Source organism: Ascochyta rabiei, chromosome 8 (assembly GCF_004011695.2).
Source record: "Ascochyta rabiei chromosome 8, complete sequence".
NCBI classification, from domain to species: domain Eukaryota; kingdom Fungi; phylum Ascomycota; class Dothideomycetes; order Pleosporales; family Didymellaceae; genus Ascochyta; species Ascochyta rabiei.
This window is the reverse complement of record NC_082412.1, coordinates 686,309-713,610: the sequence shown is the minus strand read 5'-3', so window position 1 is coordinate 713,610 and position 27,302 is coordinate 686,309. Positions and strand designations below refer to the sequence as shown.

Genomic DNA, 27,302 nt, shown 5'->3' with positions numbered 1-27,302 from the left:
AAAGTTTGAAGCGGCGAACGACCCGGGCTACGTAATAGTACGCGGTTGCCTCAGAAGTTGGGTGAAAGAACTTACCGCCGCATTAATGCAGACCGGAACACAAGCCTGTTCAGTTGGGCAGGAAGGTACGACAAGCACCGACGAAGCAGTATCGCTACCTTCGGGACTCATCGACTTCCATGGCGGTGCGACTGCATATGGTGGCTCAGTCTACCAGGGTTCCTACACTGCTGCCAATGACATGTATTTCAGTCACGGGGGGCTGTAGACTGTAGTAAGATATGTATCCTAATAGACTTCATTTGATAAAGTTCATTCAAGTGGGCGAGAGAAATCAGCCATCCAAGTCTTCAAACGAAGTGAAAGGTCTTTGGAACTCATCAGTATAAGCAGAAGCGAGGATGCACCAAACCAGACCTCCCCTACATTCTGCTCCTGGGCATAAGCAAAGTCATTAAGAGAAGCAAAAGCATCCCTCCCTCATAATGCTTGCTGAGAGCTAGCTTTCACTGTATACACGTTGTCGGACTCAACAATAGGTCGCTAACACTGGCACGACTACAAAGAAATCTGAGTCGCCTGTTCAGACAGCTGCATGACTGGCACCCTCGTCCAAAAAACTGGGCGTGGACGGCGTGTGGAAGGCAAGCCTTGACTTCGCTCAGCATAGGAGATGGAACCTTGCTTCATTACAGTAAGGTAGTGTGAGGCCATTTGAATTCTTGTGTGCGATTTTGTACATGGAAAGGACAAAGTAGAGTCGTCCCAACCGAACAACGTCGTGGTATCTTAACGCCCAAGCACCATGCAATCTATGCCAAACAGTAAAATGTACAGAAACAGCCCAACCAAGTCCTTCTCACAACGATGCGTCGGATAACTTCAGAACAGACTCCACCCGCCGCCTTGTTTCCTCCTCTCTCTGTTCTCGTCTCTCCTCGACATCAGTCTCTTCTCCCTCGCCTCCAGCTGCCGCAGCCCCTCCATCTCCTTGAGCACGTGCTCGAGCAGGTCCTTCCTCCTCACGACATCGAGGTGACGTTTGATCTTGGGGTCCTCGCGTGCAAAGCGGTCGATTTCGTCCTGTGACAAGCCACGCCCCAGACGAGCGTCGAGTTCACGGGGAAGCTGGTAGTAAAACTTGGAGAGCAGCTCGGCGTCAAGAAAAAGATCAGCGGTGGTGGTAAGTTTATCGGCGACGGCGTCGAGGAAGACCTCAGGGCAGTGGTACTTATTTTTCTTGGTTGCGCATTGCTTTGACTTGACGGCGAGGATGCGCAGCTTGAGGACGTCAACGCGGTCGCGCAGGAAGACTGCTTCACGGCCTGGAAACAATTAGCGCCGAATCCACCCAACATCAAATACCAAACGCAGGGAATCGTGGAACAAGGAGACAAGGAGGAACATACCCCTCGACAACAACGCCTGGCTAAACCCACCGGCGCCGCCAACGCCGTCACCTTCGAGGACGACTTGGCCGCTGCGCACACGGTCGATGAAAGACATTACGTCCTTGACTTTCTTACGGCCGCCCACCATCTCTTCAAGTCGCTTGCTTGCAGCCTCAGCAACCTTGAGCTCCTCTTTCAAGACAGCGGTGACATTCTCGCGACCCTTGGCCCATTCGCTATCTTCGAGGTCGATGCGGTACTTGTACGGCTTGATGCAGATCTCCAACTCATCCGAGATGTCGTAGGACAGGTCCTTGAGAATGGACGTCGATGCCTCGGTGATGGCTTGTCGTGCAAAGGGATGCCCGGCGAAGCGGGAGTTGACAATTAGGTGCTCGACGTGTGCTTGGAGTGCGTTTGCGATAACACTGGTTGCGAGACGTCCGACACCGAGTTTGGTCAACGCGGCGCTGGAGCTGTCTAGCTTGATCTTCCAGATTGAATCTTCCCCTTCGGGATCGGCCGTTGCAAGACTGCTGAGGGGGTCAGTTTCGGGGAAGGGTGGGCTGAGGTCGTCAAATGGGCGGTTCCAATAGCGTTGAGCCAGCAGGTTGAGGACTTGCTGGTCTAGCTCGTGCTTGAGAAGTTCGCGGACCTCGCGTCGCCCGAACGACTCGGTGAAGCCGCGGAAAGAGTGTTTGAATCCGTCTAGCGACTCGGCGAGGTATGATTCGGCACTCAAGGGGCGCTCGTTGTATTGAACCTTGAATTCGTATGTAGCTTCAGCCAGCTCTCGCTGAATGGCTTCACTCGTTGTTTTCAGACTGGCTGCCATTGTCTGCTCGAGCACGTGCATGAGCTTCTTCTTGAGGCTTCTAGTGCCGACATCTAGCTGTGACTCGGGCGCAAACTCGGCGTGTGCATTGAAGTAAGCGTTCTCGTTCTTTGCAATCGCGTTTTGGATGTTGCCATTGCCGCGGTGGAACAGCTTACCACCGCCTGCGCCAGCTGGCACGCGGCATACCACGCCGACATAGCCGAGTCGTAGCGCGTACTTCTTGTCACTGAGCAAGCTGACAGCGCGTTGGGGGTCGACAAGGTCCATCTTTGTAATGACACCAATGGTCCTCTCGCCGCGCGGATCGACCTTTCTGGAGGCTCGCAACGCTGTGCTGTTTGCCAAGTCTACATCGGCTGCCGAAATGGCAAGGATGACGTTGGGCGACCTGATGTACTTTTCACACAGCTGCGAAATGCGCTCCTTGAGCTGTGGAGGCTGGTCTCGGCCTACGACCTGAATGTATCCCGGCAGATCGATCAACGAGAGGTCTGGCACGTTGGGCGAGTAGATGCGCAGCTGGATAGGGTCGTCTGACACGCAGTCAGACGCAGGCACAGCTAAGTTGAGATCGGTGAGTGTTCTCTGGATCTGGTTGAAGTCTGTGACCTTCCCCAGCCCAAGCGCAGGGAACTCTCCGTACTCGGCTTGCGCATCGGGGGTGTTGACGAGCGTGAGCTCAATGGGGCGTCGGGTGACCATGTTGTGTCCCTTGGGTAGAAACTCGTGTCCGACAATGGCCTCGAGGACAGAGCTCTTGCCCGAAGACTGCGACCCAATGACGACAATGGACGGCAGTGTTAGCGATTCCGACTGGCCCACGGTCTGCAGCAGGCCTCGGATCTCAATCATCTTTTTGGTGAGCATCATCATCTGCTCGTCGCGTGCAATCTTCTCGGCCTCGTGCTTGTCGGCCTGGTCGTCGTCGTCCTGGGCGTAGCCGAAAGCTGCTGCGGTCGAAGCGCCTGCCGCTGCAGTGCCAGCGCCACTCTTCTTTGGGCCCTCGGGCCCTTGTCCACCGACATGGCTGCCTCCAGCTCCGGCCGAATCGCCGTTGGCCAGGAGGCTCTGCAGCCATTCGGGGTATTCTGCCTTTTCCAGGTCATCCTTGGTCTTGCGCCAGCCCTGGTCGATCTGGTCGAAGAAGCCGTTGACGGATCCAAGCGCGCCGCCTGCGACGTAGCTTACGCCTTCCTTGGCGCGGCCAAAGAGGTCGATGGCAAAGCTGCCTGCCTCTGCGGGGTGTTAGCTTGGTGTTCTCTCCAGCATCCAGCGGGGAAGGGGACTGGGTTGTGCGTACGGCCTGCCTGGTATTGGATGTACGAGACCCCGGCAATGACGGCGCCGCCCGCAGCTGCACCAGCGGTCGCGAGCTTGGTGACGAGCTTAGGCACGACGCGTGCAAAGGAGATGGAGCGCGTGGCCGGCAGATTGTGCAGCGCATAGCTTCCAAGGGGCCATGGGCGGCGTTTTATGAGGCGGAGGCCCGCTTCGGTGCGTAGCAGGCCGCCGGCGGGCAGCGAGTGGGTGGTGTAGCGGCGTGGTGCGTGCAGTGCTGTCCGGCGCGCAAGCGTGGCGAGACGTGCAGTGGCGAGCCTGCCGCTCATGTTGACGAAGCGTGTGATGCGTGGGGATGCGTGAAGGTCATAGGATTCACGGCGGGCTGGTCGTGCAATGCTGGTGCTGGTGCTGGTGCTGGTGCTGGTGCCGCCGACGTCTTTGCCCGTGATCCAACGCTCGTCACTCCCGCTCGGGCCAGGCCGTCTCCACGTGGGATGCACAGGGCTGACTGACATCACAGCCATGCATCATGCATTCATGCTCGCGAGTGGTGAGTGCTAAGCCTTGCCGTTCATTGTGCAACACCAGAACAATATCGAGCCAGACAATGACCATGCGCGCATCTCTCATCAATCACCTCAGACACAGCAGCGCTCGCTCTCCAAATGCACCCAACACCGACCCCTCTTCCTTGATTATGTCTCGCAGCCAATTCCGTGAGCCCTCCACCTCTGTACTCGCAAACTTGACCAGCACAAAGTCGCGCACATTCGCAGCGCTCCAAACAACGCCATCGTTGGTCTCTCTCCCCTGTCTGTCCGCACGCCGCTGCTCCTTGCCAGACAGCTCATGTGGCGCTACGTCTCCCCAGTTCCTGCCGCCAATCCTCGGCAGTGCCTCGAACTCATCCAGGCAGTATTTCGCCAGAGAAGCAAAGACCGGTCCTCTCACGATGAGCGTGCCAAAGACCGAGTACCCGTCCATTCGAGACGAGAGGCGCATGTCCGTTCGTCCGTTCTTGTCCAAGATGAGGTTATCTCTGAGTAACAACCTCGTCTTGCACGAACCCTCGTGCGTCCACACTTCGTTCCGGCTCTTGTACTCGTAAACGTCCCAGTTCTCGCCTCTGGCAGAGCGTCCGCTCGTCACCCAGTCGCAAACACACAAGCTTCCTTGTCCCTGGTCTAGATGATAGATTTGCGACTGCGAGAATGCTGTATGGGCAAAGGGCTGAACAGGATCGGGAAGGTACAGCAAGGCGGCGCCGGATTTGATATAAACATTCATATGCTGGTGAGAGACCGTGTGGGGGTGGATCGTCTTGAAGATCTTGGTTGACCCTTGGGTCAGAAGGAGCAGCCGAGTTCTATGGTCCAGGCGTACATCCAAGTGTATGCTGTCTCCAGCAACAATGCCGCCTCCGTAGGTTAACAGGAAGACAGTGTGCACAAGGCGGGCCGCATCTGGTGTCGAAGAGTGATTCGGTGGTGGTAGAGGATCCGGGGCGATCAACTTCAATGGGTATTGATAGGACACCGTTCTCAACACTGGCGTTTCGGGCGGGAGAATGTCAACAACAATGGAACCATGGCCAGGCTTCGACTTGGATTTGGCGAAAGGTGAGGTGAAGAACATGGCGGAGTTTTATCTTTGCTTGTAGCGGAACATATTTGGACTACAACTAGAGCAGGCCTGCGATCAACGAGTGAGATTTGCCAGCGCGTCTTGTGCGAAATGGCGTACTATCAATTGCGTGAATGCGGAAGAATGTACAAGAGGTGCAAGCGAAGGAAAGACACAGGGGAGAGGCGTCGCGCTTGCCTTATCGATGGGGGGTGGTTGCGATACGCGGTCTGCCAACTGCCAAGCCCGCCGTTTGTCTTTCGCTTCCCTATCCACAGTTGCGCATGCAGCGCGCGTCAAAATCCTCGTGCTTTGCCTCCCGGACTTTCCGGACTTTCCAGAGAGACGCGCCCCGGATTCGAACTCACGACCTGACTCCATGTCTCTCCAACTGCGATAACGCCAACAGCCTACACACCATGACGAGAGGTGTTGATGAGCTCGTCGAGTTTCTGCTGTCTGAGGTTGCCCTGACGGGCGTACAAGGTAAACCTGACTCGCGCATCCATCCGCTATTGCCCCTTTGACTTTCTCCATCTACCTCGTGTTTCCTATTCCCTTTTCCGGACGCGCAACGGTTCTCTACGTCCCTCAAGCCATAAGTTGCATGCAATCGACGCTCGCTCACTTGTCCATGCTGCTAAACAAATTGGCGTGTTCGCGCCCTTTTTCAGTGCACTTCTTTTCAAGATTAGTCCAGCACTAACACATTGAACCCGCAGGAGCTGGCAGTGCCGACTTCAAACGTTCTGTGCAGGTCTTCTACGAACAGTCGCAGGATGAAGATGCGTCTAGGCCAAATCCTCGACCCCACCAGCTGGGCCGTACGTTCTACGAGCGAATCTGGCATTGGGTGAGCAGCCATGCAGATATCCGTATCACGCACAACGGTGTCCTCCAGCATTACAGTCTTGCCGAGTTTGAAGCTGCGGAAAACATTGGATCGGTTGTTGCCGGCGGTGCATCTTTATCCCAGTCTGTCGAATCTCTGCAATGGACGACGCAGAAGCCAGGCCCTGCGAAATTCGTCTCAGCTTTGCGCGAGTCCATGCGACAGCGTCTGACCAAAGAAGGTCTTATTCCGCAGTCACTTACAGCACCTGCAATCTCGACCATTCAACAATTTGCATCAGCACAAAATGCGGACTCTGACAGACCGCCACCCCATGCCAATCGTAGGCCTCGTGCCCTTCCCATCAAAGCGAACGATGTAGAAACAATCTTCGATGACCCTCCGACAAACACCACCGCTCCACGGCTGTACGCAAGTCAAAGCCGCATCTGGCAAGCATTGACCGGACATGGCATTGACCTAAAGAAGGTGCCGACAATGGAATTCATCTTGTTATCTCTGATTGCCTCACATGGAGTGGCCGGAATCACACAGCCAGACCTGACCGTAATGAGTGGACAGGACAAACGTTCCGTGCCGCACAGAACCGATGAGCTCTGCCGTAAGGGCTATATCGAGAAAAGGCCCGTGCAGGCTGGCAAGCTGCGAACGAGTCTCTGCGTCCACAAGAAGTTTGTCTCAGACGACCATTTCTTGACTTCGGGAAAAGTCGAGGATGTGTTCCAATATAAGAAATTCGTGTTGTCAGGATTCGTGCACTTACTTTACAACACATTGAAGGACGCTGGCGTTGTTCCCACCAGAGATATCCGAAAAAGACTTGTAAGAATACCTGATGGAAAGGTCACAGACCGTATACTTACAACGCATAGAACGTGCCCATGTCGACATGGAACAAGCGGGCAGTTCAGGGTGCTCTCATTCGCCTTGATCAAACTGGTATGGTCAAGCGTTTCAGAGCTCGTAGGAAGGACGCTGAGGATAATTGGCTCACTTGTATCGAGGTGCTACGGGAGCCCCGACCTGAAGATCATGACAATCTGAAATTCCGACGCCAGGCGACCATGGAAGAAGCCGCGGATGAGCAGTCAGATGAAGACGTTGACGGAGATACACTTATGAGGGATCTCGAGGTCGACATGCTCAACGGTGACCCACAGAGAGCTGACGGTGACAAGGAAGACGTTGGTCGCATCCCGCCACAATGGGTACCTGAACGCCTCCTTTCCAATACTCTCTACGACGCCATCGCAATGGGTGGATCCCAAGGTTGTGACTCCGGGATCTTGCGTGATCGGATTGTGGGCAAATTCTGGCGACGTCCCATGGAGTCATACCTCACACGCCTGACGGACGACTGGGAAAAGACGCAACCTGCTCACCTTCGACACCTTGCGCTCATCAGAGACACGCGCAATACACAGGAGAAGAAGTTTGTGCACTATGTCTACCGCACATACAAGAACTTTCAGAAGGCTGTAGATGCAGGCGAAGTCATTTGGGCGGGTGTCAGCAAGCTCCCGCAAAGGCAGCCTTCCGTGGCCAAGGGAGGCCGACCCAAGAAGGACGTGTCGAGAGAACAGTCCGTTGATCCTTGGGGTTTCCGCACACTCAACTCAAACGATTTTCTCGGCAAGGACAGTTCAGGAACACTTTCTGAATGTCGAGAGGCCATCGTTCATGGCCGAAGATATGGGCCACGCTGGGACAACCTTCTCACGGACGGCATTGGATACCAGAAGATCGAGGCGCCTAGGTTGGACAAACCAAAATGGACGAATGACATGTCCCGATCAAGAGCGAGAGCAAAGCTGAACCTCGCAGCACTAGCGACACCGAGGTCTGAGAGACGTTCGCCAACCCCCACTGAAGAGGCGTTGGAAGCTGGCGCGGTTACCGAGAGCGAGCACGGAACACCTGTGGCTGCGACAAAGGTCATGGGTCTGCCCAAGCGGAAACATGAGTCAGGGCTGCTCACGATAGAGCAGAGGATAGCCTTGGGATTGAAACCAAAGGGTCGTCTCAGCAAATTTGTTGAGGATCAGATCCGAGAACATCGAAAGCGAACAGGAGATCCATCATCATTCCCAGACTCCGTCGTGCACGAAGTACCCTCAGGAAAACCAAATAACACTAAGCGCGGCCCTCTCATGACAAAAGAAGAACGTATTGCTGCCGGCTTGCCTGCGCGAGGTCGCTTGGGTCAGAAGATCGAGGATCAGATTCGAGAACAGCGTGGGCTACCAAAGAATGTAGCGAAGGCCAAGAAGCCACGGAACAAGTCATCTAACGGGCCAGCACTGTTAAGCAAACAGCAGAGGATTCAGTTTGGCATCATACCTCACGGTCGTTTACCACAGTCACTAATGGAAGGATTGCGCGAGGAGCGAGAATTTGACATTGCTTTAGAACGGTCCAAGGTTATCCCAGCTTATTTGGGTGCTGTCGAGGAGAAAAGGTCCAAGGCAGAGATGACAAGGGTAATTGACAAGATCAGAGCACAGACTTTGCAGCAGTACGATCCATCCCGAGAGTTGATTCAGGATGACACTGGCACATCGAATCTGAACGGCGACAATGAGCTCCTCAGGGCCATCTCGAGGGCAAGCACGCCCAGACTCGAGAAGCGGAAAGCTGACGACGATGCAACAACACTGCGGCCTGCTAAGAGAATGCGCGTTGAGCGAGATGCAACCCCAGAAGAGCGCAGCACGGTCACCTCAACGCCACCATCAGCATTGTCGGCTGGGCGTGGCAATGTGGTCCAAGAACAGACAGAGCAAGATGGAACGGTGGTGACCAGTGCTGAGGATGAAGATGTGCCAGCCGTGGCGGGCGCTTCACAGCAGTCAAGTCCCAAGGCGACCACACCGCCCCAACAAGTCCCTCTTCTCATTGACTTGGCTGAAGTGAACGCAAAGGTCCGGTTGATCAATGAAGCTTATAACAATCGCTCAGGTCCCGGCATTTACACGAATCCGTTCGCGAAACGAAAAATCACTAAAGGTCGACCGCGCAACGCCTTCATTGCGACTTTCCGACTGGAAAGACTTTCTACTCTCGATTGGTTCATCGATGATGTGATCGGAGCTACCGAGAAGCCTGCAGCAAACGACGTCTTTCAATCCTCGAAGAGTGTTACTGTTGCGTCTCCAGTTGCGGAACAGAAAGTAGACATAGAAGATCAAACCGCGGCCCCTAACACGGAAAGCGAGCGCAGGGACAGCCGTCCGAAGCTTGCTGTTGATATTGGAGCGGCAGTGGATGTAAATCTGTGCTCTTCTAGAAGAGACGGTAGTCCACCAGTAAAACCATCCTCAGTACAGGAGCATGACATCGCCATGGGTGAGCATTCTGACGAACAGATAGCGCCTGACCAAGCTTGCACTCCCCAGGATACAGTAAACGAAGTTGAACGCAGCGAGATCGATTGCACGTCAGAGCAAGGTCTGAACAGGGTACAAACCGTACAGCATCATACTCGCCCGGTAGCCGGTTGGAATGCGATCAACATGCCCCCACCGCCACTTGCGACGTATCAAAGCCCCTACGCGGCATCAGACCAGCCAGAACCAACAATTCTAGGCAGGGCATCGCCAGCAAGCGAAGTGACTGAGCAAGCTGCGCAAGATAGCATAGGCGACAATCAGATCCAGGGCGTCTGTGGCCCAATCACCGAAGCGGATACATTGAGTCGAAGCGCAAGGAAGCTCGCGGCATATATGGGCACTAAAACTGGCGGAGGGAGTCAGAAAATCTTCCGTCACAAGATCATTCTGCAAATTATTGATATTTGCAACGGCGTCTATCCCATGCATGGAGAGATTGGACGGCCTTTTGTCACGCTCTGGAAGCAACAGCATCCTGACACTCCACCGCCAAATTCGAGTACTGTGCTGTCCAATTTGAGAGATATGATCGCAGATCCTCACAGCGGGCTTAAGAAATTCAGCTTCCTTATAAGACTTCGACAGAGTGCAGGCTTGAAGAAGAAGGACATGGTCGTGTACCAACATCTAACCCCTACGAGCCCACAAGTCACAAAGTTGGCGTACAACATGGCCAACTACTCAAACACAAAAGCACATCAATACTATCCGGATGAGATCCGCCACTTGGTTTCTGACGAGTCTTTCTATGTGCCAATGCCAGTGGCGCCGAAGGACGAGACCGTGAGCCTGGAGCGACTCAACCCTAGCCTCCAGAACAAGATAAAAGAAGCTAATCTTGAGCGTCGGAGGCGATATTATCACAAGCAGAAGAATGAAGACTTGGCTCGTGACGCACAAAACGCGGGAGTTGAGGTTCCGCTCAGGCAGGCCACTAAGATCGATGGCCAACCACGCACGAAGCGAACACGTCTTGCAAGTTTGAACGACAAGAACAAGCGATACCGACGTGCCCCGCTTTCAAGAATGCCTCCCGATCCTATGGAGGAAGAGCTTGAAGAGAGCATGGCTGAGGAACACTCGCTGCCAGACAGCCTTCCCGAACACATTCAAACACTAACGTGGAAAGAGCCTTGGGTGGCTTCCGTTGTGCGTTCCAATGTCTCATTGCCGTTGTCAAAAGAGACGACTGCCAATGCAGTCCAAAAGGACACACTGGTCGAGTATTACGCCTGTTCGATGACTTCCCCAATCGTCCGCTTCTATGCTACGAACGGTACATTCTCCACTGAATTTGGCCTTGTCGGACAGAGCGACTTAGTCGATATGGCAACGCTCTTGAAGCCAGTCGTGGAGACGGTTACCACGCTGAAGAGCAAGAAGCGAGTCAGAATTGTCGAGCCAGTGTCCCAGCGTTCCAACAAAAAAGCGCGTCTCAGCACCGTCGGTCCCACTCAGATCGCCGGTACGAAGTATGTCAGCGTGTCAGATGAAGAGACCGGTCACTCCCAATCGTCTTCCACATCTCCATCCTCTTCAGACGACGATAATGTCCCACTGCTTCAATCAAATCATGCCAAGGCCAAAGCAAAAGCGAAGGCAAAGACAAAGACAAAGGCAAACCAGCGCCGCAGTAAGAAGGAGCTGCCTCCTACACTGCTTGAACGTCTTACTGGTCTTACGGGAGATCCGAATGACCATCTCTATCTTCTTCCCAAACCAAAGGCGCATTCACGGAAATCCTACAAACGCTGGATTGAGAGAAAAAGAGCTCGCTTCAATAAGCAGCAACGGGACCTCAAGTACGCCGAGAGTCATGATCCTGTCGACGGTTTCAAAAGACTCTGCTGCGCTTTGGTCATTGCTTCTTCCATGACGGGCAAAGATGGATGCGTCGAATGGAACATCGTCGAGAGGGTGCACGATACCAAAGGCCTGGATCTCACAAAGACAAAAGCCCTCTGGACCTGGATGCAGACGAATATGGCTCCTCAACTCGCTAATCTGACTGCTGATTTCCAGACTCGCTTCCTAGAAGCATACGAGAACAACAGAATAGCAGCGATCGAAGATCCAGAATCCTATGATTGGGCAAATCTTGTTAAATGGGCTATGCACACTTGCGTCTTCTCTGACCTATCTCTTCCTGTATATCAGGAAGCGCTGCAAAAGTTCACTGTCGACCTGTCAAGCTTCGAAGTTATGGACCGTCCTAAGTGGCACAGGGAAAAGATTGCGGACAGAGTGCGCACGCAGCTGCAGTTACAGTTTCCATTCACTGCACCTTTGCCTCAGCCTAACACCCCACAATCGTCAATCGGAAAGGAGGAGCTGAAGGCTCGATCATGGATTCGCGCAAACACAGCAACACCACAAGCGTTCTACGACAGCAAAACAGCGCATGAAAAACTAAAAACGCTCGGCGATCCTGTTCTTGCCAAGGTTGTGGCTGAGTACGTGGACCGACAGATGCTGCGGATGCGCAAACTCAAGCGTCTGCTACCTGGCAGAAACTACACTTTCACGGCAAGACTTGCAAATAAATATGGACGTACATTTGAACTCGGTGATTTTATGGCCGCTGTCAAGATCAAGAAAGAGATGGACACTGCTTTTGCACGTGACAATCCGGAGCAACGCGTCTATTCCATATCCCGTGCCGAGTCTGATGGAGCCACAATGGTGATCATGTCGTTACTTAGTGAGGGTAAAGTAAAGTTTGTCCCCAAACTCCCACCAGTCAACAACGAGTTTGGTGCTCCGCTACCCCGGTTATCCGTGTGGGGATTTATGGAGGGTGATTATGTCCACCGAGGAATTGACAGGCAGCGTTTGTTCTGGGACATCCACGTTGTGCCTACGGCAACATACGATTACGGCAGCCCGCTGCAGCCATCACCTACAGGCCAAGCAGACAGCTTCGCGGCCTGGTCGCCGCTTACAAAACCACCACTCCCCGGTAAACAAGATTCAGATGCTTTACTTCCAATCTGGAGTAGTATGGATGGGCAAAATGTTACTTGGCCTTGGTGGTACCGTATTCTAAACCTCGTATTGCAGCCTCTCATCTTCCAACCAGGCGCGACAGTCGAAGACATTCACGCCAATTGCGACGAATACACAACCGAAATTTTCGAAATCGAGCTTGTGCTGCAGTGGCTTGTGTCGGTAAATGCAGTCAAGACCATTGGTCGTGGCTATGTTACTTTGCCAGGTGTGTGGGCAGCGTTTGGAGACGTTTTGTACGACATGAAAAACGACTGGCTGAACTCCCACGTCAAGCGCAAGCATAGAAAGCACGCCCAACAACAGTTGCATGGAGACTATGATCTGAGGTACTCCACTTTGCAAGGGCGCAGCGCTTTACGGAATCAAAACCCGAGCGACGAATCGGACGAGTCTGACACGCAAACAGACGATGATCGCGGAAACGATGCTCGTCCAGACGAACGGTACGCAGTTTTGCGACCGCAGAATGCCACTGCAGCGCCCAAGGCTTTCGCCGTCGACAGGCTTGTCGATGATACAGAGCAAAGAGTGCGCTCCTCCGTCGCCTCTGATTCTGACGCAGACAAAGCACACAATTCGAAGGGCGTTGCCACTAAAAGACAGGGCGATGAGATGGAAGACGCAAGCATAGGTCCTGAGACGCATCCAGAAGGTGAAAAGTTTTTGTGACCTAGTGGAGGATCCCAAGAGCGATATAGCCGTGTCATAGAAGGTCGCCAACAATTGCGTCGAGACATCTTCACTCTTATGCTGCAAAATTATATCAATCGAACAGCGTAGGCTAGGAAACAGCAATCATTAACTAAGCTTATATACAAGTCTAAATGAGAGCCAGAAAGAGGATGCGAACTTTCGTTGACAATGTCAATTAGGGTCTTTGTCTATTCTGGTGGTTATCTTACTCTGAAAAATCTGCAACATCTTGTCATCTACATACATTCTACTGAGCAGTACACCTGAATGCAAGGCAACTAAAACATTGTAGAAGAACTCATACCACGAATTAGTATTTCACTAGCTGCGGCACAATACTTTGAGCTCGAAAAGAAGGAACTACAAGCTCTTAGCAGTACAAGGCACAATTTTGATATCGAATGGAACCTGCAGGACGCTCGTTGCGCAAACGTACAACGTAGTCATGGTGTAGAGCGCCAGCTAGAGAGCAGTGAGTGAGACTCGGTCATGATTCGACCACTGTAGGGTATCCTCAGCTATCTGTACTCTTTCAAACCACACTCGATGACATGCAAGCAACTGAGCTTGCTGTACAGTGTCTGCCGCATCGAGGGCTATCTTCTGCATGTGCTTGACCTCAACCTGGCGAAAAAAACAGGACAGATGCATTTCGCAGCTCCCGAGATGAGCGTTCAGCTTCTTCTAGAGAGAAAAGAAAGCAGCACCAACTAGCAGAGGCCTCATTGCGCTCGCAGAGCAGCAGCAGTTGTTGTTGTTGTTGTTGTTGTTGTTGTTTGACAGAAGGCGTGCAGGGGCAGATGGACTATGGCAATGTGTTGAGGCGCAACGCCCTCCGGAATGCGGTTGCGGCAGGGGCAAAAAGAAAAGGGCTCGTTCGGTTCGGCTGGCGCGTGCTTGGCCCTGCTCGCTCTGGCGCGCGCTGTCGCTCGTTGCTCCTTAGACTCCCTGACAACCTGACCACCTGACTACCTGACCCAGCCCCCAGCACCAGCGACTCTCCACAGGGACATGGATTGAAGGATTGACAGCTGAGACCCACGGTCCCCACCGCACCTGCCCTCGCTGCTGATTGTTTTTTGCCTGCTTCACCGGCCACGCTCGCTCCTGCCTGTCCCAGACACATCGCGACGCAGCGCCCCTAAGTCATCGCCCTCGTTCGGCTGTCGCTGTTCCGCGCCGCTTTTCACCGCGCACACCGCCCATACAGCCTCGCCGCGCCCAAGAAGATTGCACCGAGCGCAAGCGGCGACACCACGCTCCCTGTCCACGCTCCACCATGGGTTTTGGCGACTTCTCCACGCTATGCGACAAGGCGTCGATACCGCTGTGCGCCCTCGTGGGCCACCAGGAAATCAACGGTGGCGCCGGCATACAGACAAAGTGCTATGCGCGCACGATCGAGATTGCAAACACGCTCATCTTCCAAGCCGCCAACGACTTCATGCACATCCTCGCCCTGATCATGACGGTCATCATGATCATACACGTCCGCTCCAAGTTTACGGCGGTTGGTACGTTGCGCCCCTGCACCCATGCCCATCATGCAAGCTGGTGCCGTGTGCGACCATGCTGACACGCCTGCACAGGTCGAAAGGAAATCACCTCCTTCTTCTACATCTACTTCCTCCTGACTATTGTCTCGCTCATCCTCGACGCCGGCGTTGCCGCCCCTGGCTCGGCCGCCTACCCTTACTTCGCCGCGGCTCAAAACGGCCTTGTTTCTGCCCTTTGCACCAGCCTACTGATCAACGGCTTCGTGGGCTTTCAGCTGTACGAGGACGGCACCACACTCTCCGTCTGGCTGCTGCGATTGACCTCCCTCGCCATGTTCATCATTGGTGGCGCCATCTCCCTCCTTACCTTCAAGAACTGGGCCGGCCTGGACGCTAAGAACCCCATTGGCATCTTCGTCGTCACATACATTGTCAACGCCATCTTCCTTTTCGTCTATCTTGTCAGTCAGATTATCCTCGTGCTAGGCACGCTCGAGGACCGCTGGCCCATGGGCGACATTGTGTTTGGCGTCTTCTTCTTCATCATCGGACAAGTCATCTTGTACGTCTTCGGCGACACCATATGTGACGGTGTGCAGCACTATCTTGACGGCTTGTTCTTTGCTACCATCTGCAATCTGCTCGCAGTCATGATGGTCTACAAGGTTTGTAGTCTCCACTCTACCCCAAGCGTTGGGTCCTCGCTAACCAATCTAAAAATAGTACTGGGACTCGATCACTCGCGAAGACCTCGAGTTCTCCGTTGGTGTCAAGCAACACAACTGGGAAGTCAAGGAACTTCTGCAAGACGAGGACAAACGCGGAACCGTCTATCAAGAGTCTGAATACGCGTCGTCCATGTACCAGCAACCGTACCCTCGACACTCGCAGTACTCCAACCTGGGTCATTGAACCGAGCATTTCATCTATTCTTCCCGTCTCTTTATCAAGCCTTCTTTGTGTAAATGAACCATCTGCATCATGTGGAGTTGTTGGCGCGTTTGGGCCATGGTAGGCCAGAGTAACAAGACTCGTAATTAGTAGTAAGAGGAGGAGGAAGAGGTGGCGTTGTTGTTTTGAATAGCAGCTATCGATACACGGAGGTCTTGAAGCATACGGCACTTGTTTACGTGCTTTCTACTTTGCTGCGACCGGGCTCTAACGACTACCATAGCGTACATAGTGTAAAATCCATCAGCCTACTGCGACGATGCAGTACTTTCAGCACGTCTTACCTGGTTACTTGATGCACATTAGGTGCGCGTAGATTGCAACAACGAGCAGAGGAAGTGATTTGGCAGACTACTCGACGACCAACATCCAGAATTATTTCATTTTTGAGGATGTTGACTTAGGGCATGTACACATACCCACGCGGCTCGAGACGACGTCACACTTTCCTAAAGCACCGAGTATATGCACCCAGAATGGCTAGACCGCGTCGCTCCCACCACAACCAAATTCTCGATGGTGTATCCCAAAGCTAAAGCTGACACCACTGGTACATGTTGGTATGGGTGTGTGTGGGTGTGGGTGTCTCGTGCCGAGCCTCGTGCCGAGCAACTCTCCATCAGACCCGGCGCCGGAGCGAGTCCTGAGCTCTAAGCTAGAGCTATGAGAAAGCACCGTCATCAGCCACCCGGATTACCGCATCGGGTGATGCCGGTCGCAAATACACAAACACGCGCTCACCACCTGACCTTGACTTGCCTTCATACAGTAAATCTACGGATCTGATTTCGCTTCCAGGCTACAATGTTGGCATTTGCATCGTGTCCGGCCAAACAATGCGACTTATCAAGGTCTGAAAAGCGGTACGGCATGTGGCTGATGGCGCACCGAAGCTCGAAGAGGGGTGACAAGCGGGGTCCGCGATCAGGGTACATCATGCGGGGGGAGCATATATAGGCACGGCTATTCGGCCAGGATTTCGAGGTCTGAAATCCAGAGTTTGATTCATTTGGCCATCTGCTGTCGCGTAGGATACCTGCTGCTCACATCGTCATCGAGCAAGTGGGTCTTGGTGTGTATGTACAGCCCTTTGTCTCTTGTCATGCGTCCTGCAAATGAGCACTTTTTCATAGTTACTGTCGCTGCAGGGGCTATACTGACCTGTGCTAGATACTTAATACCAAAGCTCTACGGATACAACTGCAAAGCTATAGAGTAGCCGTGAGACCAGACGACTCAATCCTACGACTTCTCCGTGAACCGCAAGCATGTCCAGAAAACACTTCTTCCCCAATCCTGAAGGCGTGGTGGTCCACATGCTCAACTCGCTTGTCAAGCGCAACTCCTTCATGGGTCTTGACGTAGCAAACCGCGTCGTCTACAATACCTCACACCCACCGGACCAAGTGACCATCATCTCCGGCGGTGGTTCGGGCCACGAGCCCGCATGGTCTGGTTTCGTGGGCGACGGCATGCTTTCAGCGGCTGTTTGTGGTGATATCTTTGCATCACCAAGCACAAAGCAGATCATGGCAGGAATCAGGAACGTGCCTTCAAAGGAGGGTGTCATTCTATGTATCACGAACTACACAGGTGATATGCTGCACTTTGGTCTTGCAAGGGAAAAGGGGAAAGCTCTAGGGTATGAAGTCGATGTTATTTGCATGGCTGAAGACGCAGCCCTAGGTCGAGAAAAAAGTGAAACGGTTGGGAGAAGAGGATTGGCAGGCAATTTGCTCGGTAAGCACCCAGGCCACACCGCGACTACTTCATCGCTGACTGGATTTTAGTTATCAAGTTGTCCGGAGCAGCCAGCCAGAAAGGGTGGGCTTTCGAGCGAGTGCGCAGAATTGGTGAGTTGGGTAACTCGCAACTGGTGACTATTGGTACCAGTTTAGATCACTGTCATGTACCTGGCCGAGAAGCGTTCGAGTCAGTGCCAGATGATGCCTGTGTAGTCGGTATGGGAATTCATAACGAGCCAGTAAGAAGACTATCTGTAAGACATTCCATGTTCCCCTGTCTGAGTAACGCAGGGCCTCCGAACGATTTCCCCCATGCCAGCGCCGGAAGATATTGTCAAAGAAATGCTGAAGTATCTTCTCGATCCCAAAGACAGCGACCGCGCCTTTGTACCCTTCTCACCGTCCGACTCTATTGTCATGCTTGTCAACAACTTTGGTGGGCTTTCAAACCTGGAGTTTGACGCCATGGTTAACATCGCTCTACAAGTCCTCGAATCAGACTATAACCTCAAGCCCGTGCGCATTTACGCAGGCGTCCTCGAAACGTCTCTCAACGGGCAAGGTTTCTCCATCACCCTAGGAAATATGTCCGGAATGGCAAAAGGCATGGAATTAACAGATGGGGAAGTCATCGAACTCCTCGATGCACCCACAAATGCCCCTGCATGGCCAAAGAATGGCTACCGTCCCACAAACTTCAGCAGAGAAACAGAAGAGTTGCGGAACAAGGCCAATGCTGCATACAAAGATCAATCTGGCCGCGCAAAGGGACCCGCTACACCATCCTCTCTGATTCCAGCACTCAGGAAAGCATGCAATGACGCCCTTGCCGCTGAGCCTCAGATCACACGATACGATCTACAAATGGGCGACGGAGACTGTGGTGAGGCCGTAGCCGGTGCTTGCAAGAACATCCTCACCAATCTTGATTCAGTCGAAAAGGATCCACCAGGCGTCCTCGCACTTCTTGAGAGTGTAGGAGACAATGTCGAAGATGTTGGCGGATCCCTCGGCGCTATCTTGTCCATTCTCGTCACAGCCTTCACCAATGCGCTCTCTGCCGCAATACTCAATTCGAATGTCCCACTCTCCATCGACACAGTCTCTGAAGCGGCGGCGCTAGCACTCAAGAATCTCAAAAACTACACTTCTGCCCGGGAAGGAGATAGAACAGTCATGGACGTCCTCATTCCTTTTATCAACACACTGGTCCAGACGAAAGATCTGAATAGGAGCGTACAGGTGGCCCAGCAAAAGGCCCAGGATACCGCGGAGATGAAAGCAAAATTTGGACGCGCGACGTACGTAGGTGATGGCATGGGTGAAGATAGAAGTAAGATCCCAGACCCAGGAGCGTACGCGGCCGGTATCTGGTTGAATGGTCTGGAGGAAGGGTTCAAAGCACAGTACGGCCTGTCGTAGTATTTACACAACGCTTCGCCTCTTCAAGCTTTTCAGATTACTGACTATTTTTGCTACAGAGACTGATCAAAGGCTAAATAGATGTGCAGTTGCTGTAGGCAGGTAATCGAGCAGAATAGAACAACACAGAAAACAGGACTCTCTAATAGATAGATCGTTATTAGTGTGTGCTCGAGACCTAAGGGTTGCCCTACACAGGCTAAATGCGTATGCATGCATATACTTTTTAGTTTTAGCTATTAAGTTGTAACATATGTAGCAAAGAGTCTTGAGGTTTATGTAATCCACAGTTCTACACACTCTCATCTCTATTAAGATGCAGGAAATAAGAGGTTTGATGATGTTAAGTTTATACACCGTCTGTAACGCAGTGAAAGTAAAAATCAGGCAAGCTATGTTCCACTTTAGGTATTGGCCACAATTCTGCTGTCTTACTTGTGTTATGCACGAGGTTCTAGTATAAGGCATACCGTTTATAGTACCTAAATACTTGCTTCTTGCGTAGCGTTACCACCGCTACTAATCGTAGGATTTTAGCACCGAGCAAGGACCAATCAATAGGTTCTTTGTGATCAATTCACTTTCGCTTACACAAACAGTGAAACACTGCGCCGTTACTGGTCTACTGCTTACTACTCCGTCTGTAGCACAGCCAAATCGCAAGGTTTACATAATTGATGCAGCCTTGAATTCATCAGATACAAGAACATCCGTCTTTCTTCTGACGATACAATGACTAACTTAAACAAGCCCAGCCTACCTAATAAGTTTCTGTCATTCACAATAGTTGTTCAATCCCCCTCAGAACATACACACTCACAGCGGAAGACGTCGTGCTACAATCTGTGCTTCAGCAGGCACAAGATGTCGCTGCCGCTCAGACCGACTTTACAAGTCCCACGAGACGGGAGACCCTTCTGCAAGAGAGTGATCTCATCACGCTCGATGCGACAGAAGGAAGCTTGCCCCCTCCTTCTTACGGCCGCATCTATGGCGATATCCGCGACGAGAAAGACGGTCAGGGTCAGGTAGTAATTTTAACCCGACCCTACCCCTACCCACACTAGCTGTGACCTAACCTAACCCCTACCCACGCCAGCTATAACCCAGCCTAACCCCGACCCAATGGTCAGTGCGACCCCAACCCAACCCCAACCCAGAGTGTGGTACCCCAACACTTTTCGCCAGCCTACATAAGCAGGTGGTTAAGGCCCTGTTTACTTTCGCCGATTTGATTTGATTTTGATTTGATTGATTTGATTTGTAAGTTTAACGTCCTGTGTGAGTCTAAGACTATATAAGACGAGAGCAGTTAAGCTACTCTAGTAATTTAAGGAGCGTAGTTGTAAAAGGTAGTAAATATAGGTTTAGAGTCCTGTAGTAAGAGCCTATGCTCTAGGGGGTTAACAGCATTTTTTAGGTGTCTGTTGTTTATTGTAGGTACTACTTACAGGTGCCTATTCTAGTGTCTAAAATAAAAGCTAGAGTAGCTAGAATTCCCTAGGTTATGTGTAGTAGTAGTTGCATTAAGAGTTATTATCCTTATAGGTTGTCCTGCATTATTTTTCTTACTTATTTATATTCTTTATAGCTAAGTAGGAGGTGTTAAGTTGTTTGTGTGTAGCTGTAGATATATCTATTACTATCTATCTTCTATAGGTTATAGAGGTATGCTTTATTATATCTATATTCTAATTTTAGTTAGTAGTAGGCACTTTCTATCTCTTATTTGGTATTTTTAGGTAGTTTTATCCTATTTATTAGTCCTAGCTAGTATTTTGCTGCGTAGGTGTCTATTTTCCTTAGGATTACTTTAGCTTTATAGGTAACTAGTTTGTAAACCTATTTGTCTGTTATAATAGCTTTTACTTAGATTCTAGTTATAGCAATACTTATAGCGTTAGAGGTAGGCCTCTTTTTTGTTACTTCTTTTACTAGAAGGTCTGCTTTCTTGTTTCCTGTAATGTCTTAGTAGCTAGGGGCCTATTTAAGGCTTATTGTGGCTCCTTTATCTTTAATAGTTTTAGCTGCCTTTATGCAGCGTATTTGCTAAGCCTATCTAGGCTTATTTAAGGGAGTTTTAAGTCTTAGGATAGCTGCCTAGTTGTCTGTAAAGACTTAGATGTCCTGTCCTATAGTAGCTATAGTAGCTACAATTTTAAAGCCTCTTATTATTTCTTCTAATTCTCTATTGTATATAATTTAGCCTTTACTAATGTTATAGTTTATAGTGTATATTTCCTTAGGCTCTTAGTTGTAGTCTAGGACTATAATTCCTACTCTTATCTCTAGGCCTCCCTCTACAGAGGAAGCGTCTATGTAGATAGCTAGTAAATTACTTCCTACTTTCTATAGCATCTGTGTTTTATGTGCTTTTACTTCTTCTTCTTTTAGTAGTTTTAAGATTTCTGTTTAGTATGCAGTAGCCTTATTCTAGAGGCAGAAGTAGAAGTCTTTTAGTTTCTCTTCTCTTATACTAGGTATAGCTTTTTCTATAGACTATGTAATTTACATAAGCTATGTAGGAGGTTCTATTCTTAGCCTAGTATAGTTAACCTCTCTTTACTCTGTACTAGAGTCTAGGTCTGTGTTTTGTAGGGTGGATTTTAGCTGTGTTATAGCAGTGTAGATAGGGTAGTTCTTTAGGAGCTTTCTAGCTCTAAAGGCGTATTTTCTTATTACAGTGTTTAGCCTTATTATAGGAGGGGCTAGTGCTACCTCTACCTCTTAGGGAATTATAGGTAAGGTTTAGAAGGTGCCTAAGATTTTCCTAAGTACTAGGTTCTGTAGTCCTTATAGTTGTTTTGCTATCCTAGCTTATTACTTCTAGAAGACCTAGCATCTATAGTCTGCTATACTAGTAACACAGGCTAGGTATATTTATTAGAGAGTAGTAGGTATAAGGCCTTTACTGCTGTTTGCTAGTTTGCACATTCTATAGAAGGTATTTCTTGCTTAGCTAATCCTTATAGCAGCATGCTCCTTAAAGGAGAGCCTGTTGTTAAAGTACATTCCTAGCCATTTAACAGTCTTTTTTAGTGTTATAGTAGACCTGTCTAGTAGGGTAAAAGTGTAGTTTTCTGCCTTTTAGCTTAAAGTAAAGTAGATAAGTCTAGTTTTTAGCGCATTAAACTGTATTACACAGCTAGATCCTTTTGCAAATAGGCTAGCTATATCTCTTTCTAGTAGGTAGATGTTTTTCTTTAGGCTAGTAGATAATACTTTAATAGCTAGGTTGTCTAGGTAGGACAGCAAGTAGTTTATAATTAACTAGAATAGAGGTCTAATATATATTAGAAACAGGATAGGTAAGATAGGGCTTCCTTATAGGATTCTAGCGTTTATATTACTAAATTCTTCTATTTTACTATTAAAGGACAGTTATAGTTAGCGTCTAGAGAGGAAGGATTAGATCTAGGCTATTAGGCTGTAGGGTAGCTTTAGTTGTTGTAGGATAGTAAGTAGTTAGCCTAGTAAGACGTAGTTAAAGGCTCCTTTAATGTCTAGGAATACTGTAGTTATTATACGCTTTAGTTTCCTTTATTCTTACACTTAGTTTAGTAGCAGTATAGAGGCATCTATAGCTGATTTTTATACTCTTCTACCTAGTTATAAAGGGTGTAGTAGAGTAGTTGTTTTAGCTAGTATGCTAAGCTGTTTAGTAACTAGTCTTTCTACAACTTTACCTAGGCAGCTAAGGAGGGCAATTACCCTGTAGGCTTTAGGGGCTACATAGTCTAGTTTGTTTAGCTTTTTTAGGATAACTCCTGTTACTCTTTTCTAGATTTAAGGGTAGTATCTATAGTTAAATAGTGTAGAGAACATATAGAAGAATATATCTGTTTCTACTTTATATACTGTAGTAATAATCTCCTAGTTTATTATATCTAGTTCTAGGGAGCTACTTTAGATTTGTAAGGAGCAGGCGTGTTCTAGCTCTTCTTTAGTAAGGGGTGGCTATTCCTAGCTACCTTCTTAGTAGGTCCTCCACTCTATAGGCTAAGAGGAAGGTGGTCTAGAGAAGAGAGTGTCTCTTAGTGCTAAGCACTTGCCCTAAAAGGAGTTCTCTATTCCCCTAGGGCCTTGTATAGCAGGTATACTTTAGTTACCTATAGTCCTAGTATAGGACAATACCTTAAAGATTAATTTTATATCCTCTTTTTCTAGGAATTAATTCTAGTAGTTGTGTTTTACTGCTTTTACTGTTTATAGGTAGTTATTTCTAGTAATTAGGTAGTCCTTTTTCTAAATGTATGTAGTTGTAGGGCTAGTAGCTAGTTCTCTCTATAGGAGGCGTTGTTTGTTAAGCATGTTTGTCCTTAGTAGTTTTAGGTCTAGGTTCTACTAAGGCTTACTTCTTACACTAGTAGAGCTTTGTAGGATTACAGTCTTAGCTGCGTTTATTATTGCTGTAGTAAGCTCCTTTCCTATTACTTTAAGTTGCTTTTCTAGCTCTCTGTTCTCTCCTTAGATAAGGAGTAGAGAGGTGCTAGTAGAGTGTCTAGGGCTTGTAGTATTTAGGGCAGGGCTTTTTCCTAATTCCTTTGCTAGCTCCTTCTAGAATAGGTCCTAGTCTGCCTTCTTAGTGTTGAACTAGGGAGTAGGGTTGTTTAGGAGCTGTGTTCTAGGCATAGTAATTGTGAACAGAATGCCTAGGTAGTCTAAGCCTATGCCTACTAGGGTTTGCTAGTCTTCTATCTAGTTTATAAGCCTGTACGTAGCAAAGGTAAGGTCTAGAACACTTTCTCTGCTCATGTTTAGCCTATAGAAGGTGCCTGTACTAGGGTTATTTAGTAGCTCTAGGTTTTACTCTTCTATCTAGGTAATAAAGCTACTAGCTTTTAGTGTTATAGTAGTTATATTAGGGTCCTACTAAGGGTAGTAGGTGTTAAAGTCCCCTAGTAGGATTAAGTTAGGCAGAGTTTAGCTATTTAGAGGCTTTCTTTCTACTATTATTATTCCTTATATGTTTGTTTAGTTATATATATTATAGATTATAAAGTTTAACCTAGACTACTAGACTGTAATAGCTAGAAAGTCTAGGTTAGGGTTTAAGTCTGCTGTTAGGGTAATTTGTACTAGTGTTAAATGTAGAACGTAGGCTAGAACGCGTAACCTTATGCTATAGTCCTATAGTATAGGTAGGATTTGTGTAAAGAAGAGGTAGTTTACAGAGCGTGTGTCTAAGTAGTCTAAAGGTTGTTATTAAGTAGGGGTAAGCTATAGTTCTTATACTAAGATAAGGTCTATAGTAAGTTCTACTATAAGTTATAAGGCGCTCTCTGTAGCTTATACACTGTTTTTTAGATTTACTTATAGAATTCTTAGGCTGTCTAGTATTCTAGATATGTTTATACATTTATTATAGCCTTATAGGCTGTATATTAAATGCTATCTACTATATATACTTCTATATAGTTTATATACTTAGGTATAGTATATATATAGGCTTTACTAGTAGTGCTACATATGTTACACTTATATAGTATTATAGAGTGTTTATCTACGCATATCTTATATATAGTGCTATTAAGGCACCTATTCTCTATATGTCTAAATTGCTAACATTTTTAGTATTATGTAGTAGGAGGTGTAGAAACAAACTTCTCTACTCTTATACTAGCTTCTAGTAGGTATAGTCTATTGCGTATAGCTTATTGTACTTCTTTTTCTATTGTAAACGCTATACAGACAGATCCTAGTTGTTACTTCTATCTCCTTTTATAGCTTGTTAGCTAGTCTAGGTTTCCTACTATTATTAGGCCTTTATTAAAGGTAGTTATCTCTAACTTAAGCACCTCTAGGTCCTAGTTTGTGTCTAGAGACGTAGGGATGTTGTGTAGGATTACTTTGTGCTATAGTTCTATTAGAAGGGCTTCCTTATAGGTAGTAACTAATTACTAGATTACTTAGTTTTTAAGCAGGTATTTTGTAGTAAAGGAAGGCGTTATAGTAAAAATAATGTTATTCCTTCTACTTAGGCTAGTAGAAGTAATTATAGGGAGGCTTACTCCTTTATCTATAAAGGCCTTGTTAAAAGCATTACACATCTCTAGGGGGGCAAAAGAGGGTAGTTCTTGCTCTAGTGTAAGAACTAGTTAGCGTGTACTTAGAGAGTTCTTTATAATAGTAGGTTGCTTCTTCTTTATAACTGTTTACTAGTCTATATTCTTAGGAAGGTTAGCTAAAGCTGTAGATGCGTATAAAGTAGGCTAAGTAGAAGGTTAAATAGTAAGAGTCTTAGTAGCTAAGGTAGGTTTCTAAAGGAGTTTTGCTCTTATTTTAATTAATTTAGACACTGTTTTAAGGTTAGATACTTAGAAGGCTAGAATAGAGAGGCCTTGTTTATTTATTATGTTGTTTTCTGTATAGTCTTAAAAGATTTCTAGAAGGTCTAGGAGGTTTAATTGTTCCTTATTTAAGGTAGCTAGGGAAGAAGCCTAGATAACTATTGTCCTAGCAATAGATAGAGCTTCTTTTACTATTTTAGCAATAGAAGCTTAGTTTATAGGTCTAGTAGCTATATTAAATTAGAAAGGGGAAGTCTAGGTACTGTTAGAGTAGTAGGTCTACTAGCTAGTTATTTAGAGGGGGCAGAGAGTAGAGGTAACGTTGTAGTCCTGTTAAATATACTAGGTTAGTGTATTCCTAGAGTAGATTATAGGTGTAGTGTAGATAATAAGGGTATAGATAGAGGTCTTAGGATTAGTATAGGCTAGTACATCTCTCCTAGAGGGGTTAGAGAGCTAGGGGGGCTTATTTCTATTGTCCCTGTGTTTAGAGATTAGTCTCTATTAGGTAGTGGTTCTAGTTCTATAGTCCTAGGTCCTAGGTCCTAGTCCTAGGTAGGGTTTTCCTTCTTTTTTTTTAAGACAAAATAACTAAGAAATAACTAGAAGAAAGCTTATTTTTGTACAGAAAAAGGTACCTAGTCTCTATCTGCTTTTTAGAGCTAAAAAACAAGGAAAAGGCAGTCTTAGCTTTACTATTCTTGCCTTTGTTCTATTCTTACTAGCCTAACTAGTAGACCTCTAGGAGTAGAAAGAAAGGGTTAAAAGCAGAAAGCTAAGGAAAGGCTTGTTGCTATCTAGTAGGGATAGGATGTTTTGTTAGTTGTTGTGTTTGTTAAGGTAAGATCTTAGAAGATAAGATAAGATAAGATTATTGTTTTTTAGGGGAGGTCTGTGCTCTGCAAATCTAAAAATTTTTACAATAGATTAGGTTAGATAACTAGGCAGCGTGTAGCAACTAGACGCCTAGAGGCTTTAGGAAGCTTAGGATAGTATATCCTTGCTAGGTTAAGATAGATTCTAATGTTTTTTTAGTGTGCAGGGCCCTATGTTGAAATTTTGCTTTGTTGTGTGTGATGTACTTTCGCTAATTTGTGCGCTAATTTTGCCTAGATGTGTTGAAAATCGGCAGATTTCCTTGTTAGAAATCAGCCAACCTAGCACTGTTTACTTTTAAACTCTAATTTTTAATAACTAAGGCGTTTTACTAGTAAATAAGGCTTAGAGCTCCTGTAAGTCTTAAAGAAGGGGATAGCACACTAAATTGCTAATTTCTCTTCTATAAAAAAGCCTGCAACGTACTCTACAGGTAAGTAGATTAATTAATTAATTAATTAAATAATAAGTTTAACGTCCTGTGTAAGTCCAAGACTATATATGTTATAGACTAGCCTTAGAGTAGGATTTAATAAGGGTTAATATAGTATTATGTCGCGCAGACAAGCAGGTAGATACCTAGCAAGTTACTCTCTTCTTAGGCCGAGCATGTGGATCACTACTGAGCTGCTCTTCCACTCCGAAATTAGCCACCGAGCTTCTAAGATGAGCCTACACCGCTCCTTTACGCAAGATCATGTAATCTCTAATATTCCCTTTGTAATTAAGCAATGTACCACACACAGAATAAATAGGCACTAATTAAATTAATTAATTACCTAAGTATAGTCCTCTAAGCTCTGTTATAGTTATAAGCCTAGCTTCCTAAGCACAGTAGATCTCCCTACGCACTCAGCAACGAGCTTGTTAGACATTGCTTAACCGCTCCAATTTTGCCTAATTATCTTTTCTTTTATCCTAACTCCACAACCGCCACTATAGGCGAGCTAGTTAACTACAATGCTTAAGCTCTCTTAGGTATCCTAACAGGACCCTATCAACTTAAATTAAGGTCTAATTAGCCTAATTAGTTTATTTAACTTATGTGGCACGCTAAGCTTTATAACATATAGGATTTAGTAGATCTAGACACTAAAGACGCCCTAGGGATGTACAATAGAGCCCCTAGGCTACCTGTTATAGGCTCCGCCCCTACCTAACCACCAGCTTAATTAACCTAATCCTAGAGTGTCTAACCTAACAAGCCTCCTGTAGGCCTAACAATCCTTAAGACCTACAACTAAGAGCTCCTTGGGTACAAAATAAGAGTAAGTAAGTAGGCAGCTAAGGCTAAGCGCCTTTAGAAGCTCTAGAACTAGGTTAATACTACAGTAAGCCTAGCAATCCTGTTACTAGTAATAGTAAAGCTTATTACCTAAAACACTATAACGCTACAATTGCTTATATAAGCCCTAAAGGAGAAGCTTACTCTAATAGATATAAGC

At 48.1% G+C, this 27,302-nt stretch overlaps 5 protein-coding genes across 5 annotated transcripts, besides 21 other annotated features; 3 read left to right on the top strand and 2 right to left on the bottom strand.

Annotated features, from left to right (window-relative positions):
* Nucleotides 1–882: 882 nt before the first annotated feature.
* EKO05_0005286 (mitochondrial dynamin GTPase Msp1) lies at nucleotides 883–3,836 on the bottom strand (the record flags this gene model as incomplete). Its single annotated transcript, XM_038940238.2, has 3 exons — nucleotides 883–1,325; nucleotides 1,410–3,464; nucleotides 3,530–3,836. The coding sequence occupies 3 exons, from the start codon at nucleotides 3,834–3,836 to the stop codon at nucleotides 883–885; spliced, it is 2,805 nt and encodes a 934-aa protein (XP_038798303.2).
* Nucleotides 906–966: a tandem repeat.
* Nucleotides 3,837–3,904: 68 nt separating the features above from the next.
* Nucleotides 3,905–3,937: a tandem repeat.
* Nucleotides 3,938–4,143: 206 nt separating this feature from the next.
* Nucleotides 4,144–5,145, bottom strand: EKO05_0005285 (uncharacterized protein; the record flags this gene model as incomplete). The annotated part of the gene is made up of 1 exon (XM_059636569.1): nucleotides 4,144–5,145. The coding sequence occupies one exon, from the start codon at nucleotides 5,143–5,145 to the stop codon at nucleotides 4,144–4,146; it is 1,002 nt and encodes a 333-aa protein (XP_059492552.1).
* A 122-nt stretch (nucleotides 5,146–5,267) lies between these two features.
* On the top strand, nucleotides 5,268–13,053 carry EKO05_0005284 (uncharacterized protein; the record flags this gene model as incomplete). The annotated part of the gene is made up of 3 exons (XM_038940191.2): nucleotides 5,268–5,619; nucleotides 5,856–6,808; nucleotides 6,859–13,053. 3 exons carry the CDS (start codon nucleotides 5,268–5,270, stop codon nucleotides 13,051–13,053), a joined length of 7,500 nt encoding a protein of 2,499 aa, XP_038798302.2.
* Nucleotides 10,951–10,997: a tandem repeat.
* Nucleotides 13,054–13,824: 771 nt separating the features above from the next.
* Nucleotides 13,825–13,854: a tandem repeat.
* A 502-nt stretch (nucleotides 13,855–14,356) lies between these two features.
* EKO05_0005283 (Chitin synthase, class 7) lies at nucleotides 14,357–15,485 on the top strand (the record flags this gene model as incomplete). Its single annotated transcript, XM_038940186.1, has 3 exons — nucleotides 14,357–14,591; nucleotides 14,667–15,238; nucleotides 15,297–15,485. The coding sequence occupies 3 exons, from the start codon at nucleotides 14,357–14,359 to the stop codon at nucleotides 15,483–15,485; spliced, it is 996 nt and encodes a 331-aa protein (XP_038798301.1).
* A 594-nt stretch (nucleotides 15,486–16,079) lies between these two features.
* Nucleotides 16,080–16,110: a tandem repeat.
* A 682-nt stretch (nucleotides 16,111–16,792) lies between these two features.
* Nucleotides 16,793–18,691, top strand: EKO05_0005282 (uncharacterized protein; the record flags this gene model as incomplete). Its single annotated transcript, XM_038940195.1, has 3 exons — nucleotides 16,793–17,264; nucleotides 17,315–17,508; nucleotides 17,561–18,691. The coding sequence occupies 3 exons, from the start codon at nucleotides 16,793–16,795 to the stop codon at nucleotides 18,689–18,691; spliced, it is 1,797 nt and encodes a 598-aa protein (XP_038798300.1).
* Nucleotides 18,692–19,919: 1,228 nt separating this feature from the next.
* Nucleotides 19,920–19,955: a tandem repeat.
* Nucleotides 19,956–25,509: a mobile genetic element.
* Nucleotides 20,322–20,348: a tandem repeat.
* Nucleotides 20,881–20,931: a tandem repeat.
* Nucleotides 22,313–22,455: a mobile genetic element.
* Nucleotides 23,639–23,690: a tandem repeat.
* Nucleotides 25,510–25,538: a tandem repeat.
* Nucleotides 25,539–26,055: a mobile genetic element.
* Nucleotides 25,818–25,853: a tandem repeat.
* A 236-nt stretch (nucleotides 26,056–26,291) lies between the features above and the next one.
* Nucleotides 26,292–26,324: a tandem repeat.
* Nucleotides 26,304–26,359: a mobile genetic element.
* Nucleotides 26,354–26,412: a mobile genetic element.
* Nucleotides 26,407–26,410: a direct repeat.
* Nucleotides 26,411–26,671: a long terminal repeat.
* Nucleotides 26,411–27,302: part of a mobile genetic element that runs on past the window's edge.
* Nucleotides 26,413–27,302: part of a mobile genetic element that runs on past the window's edge.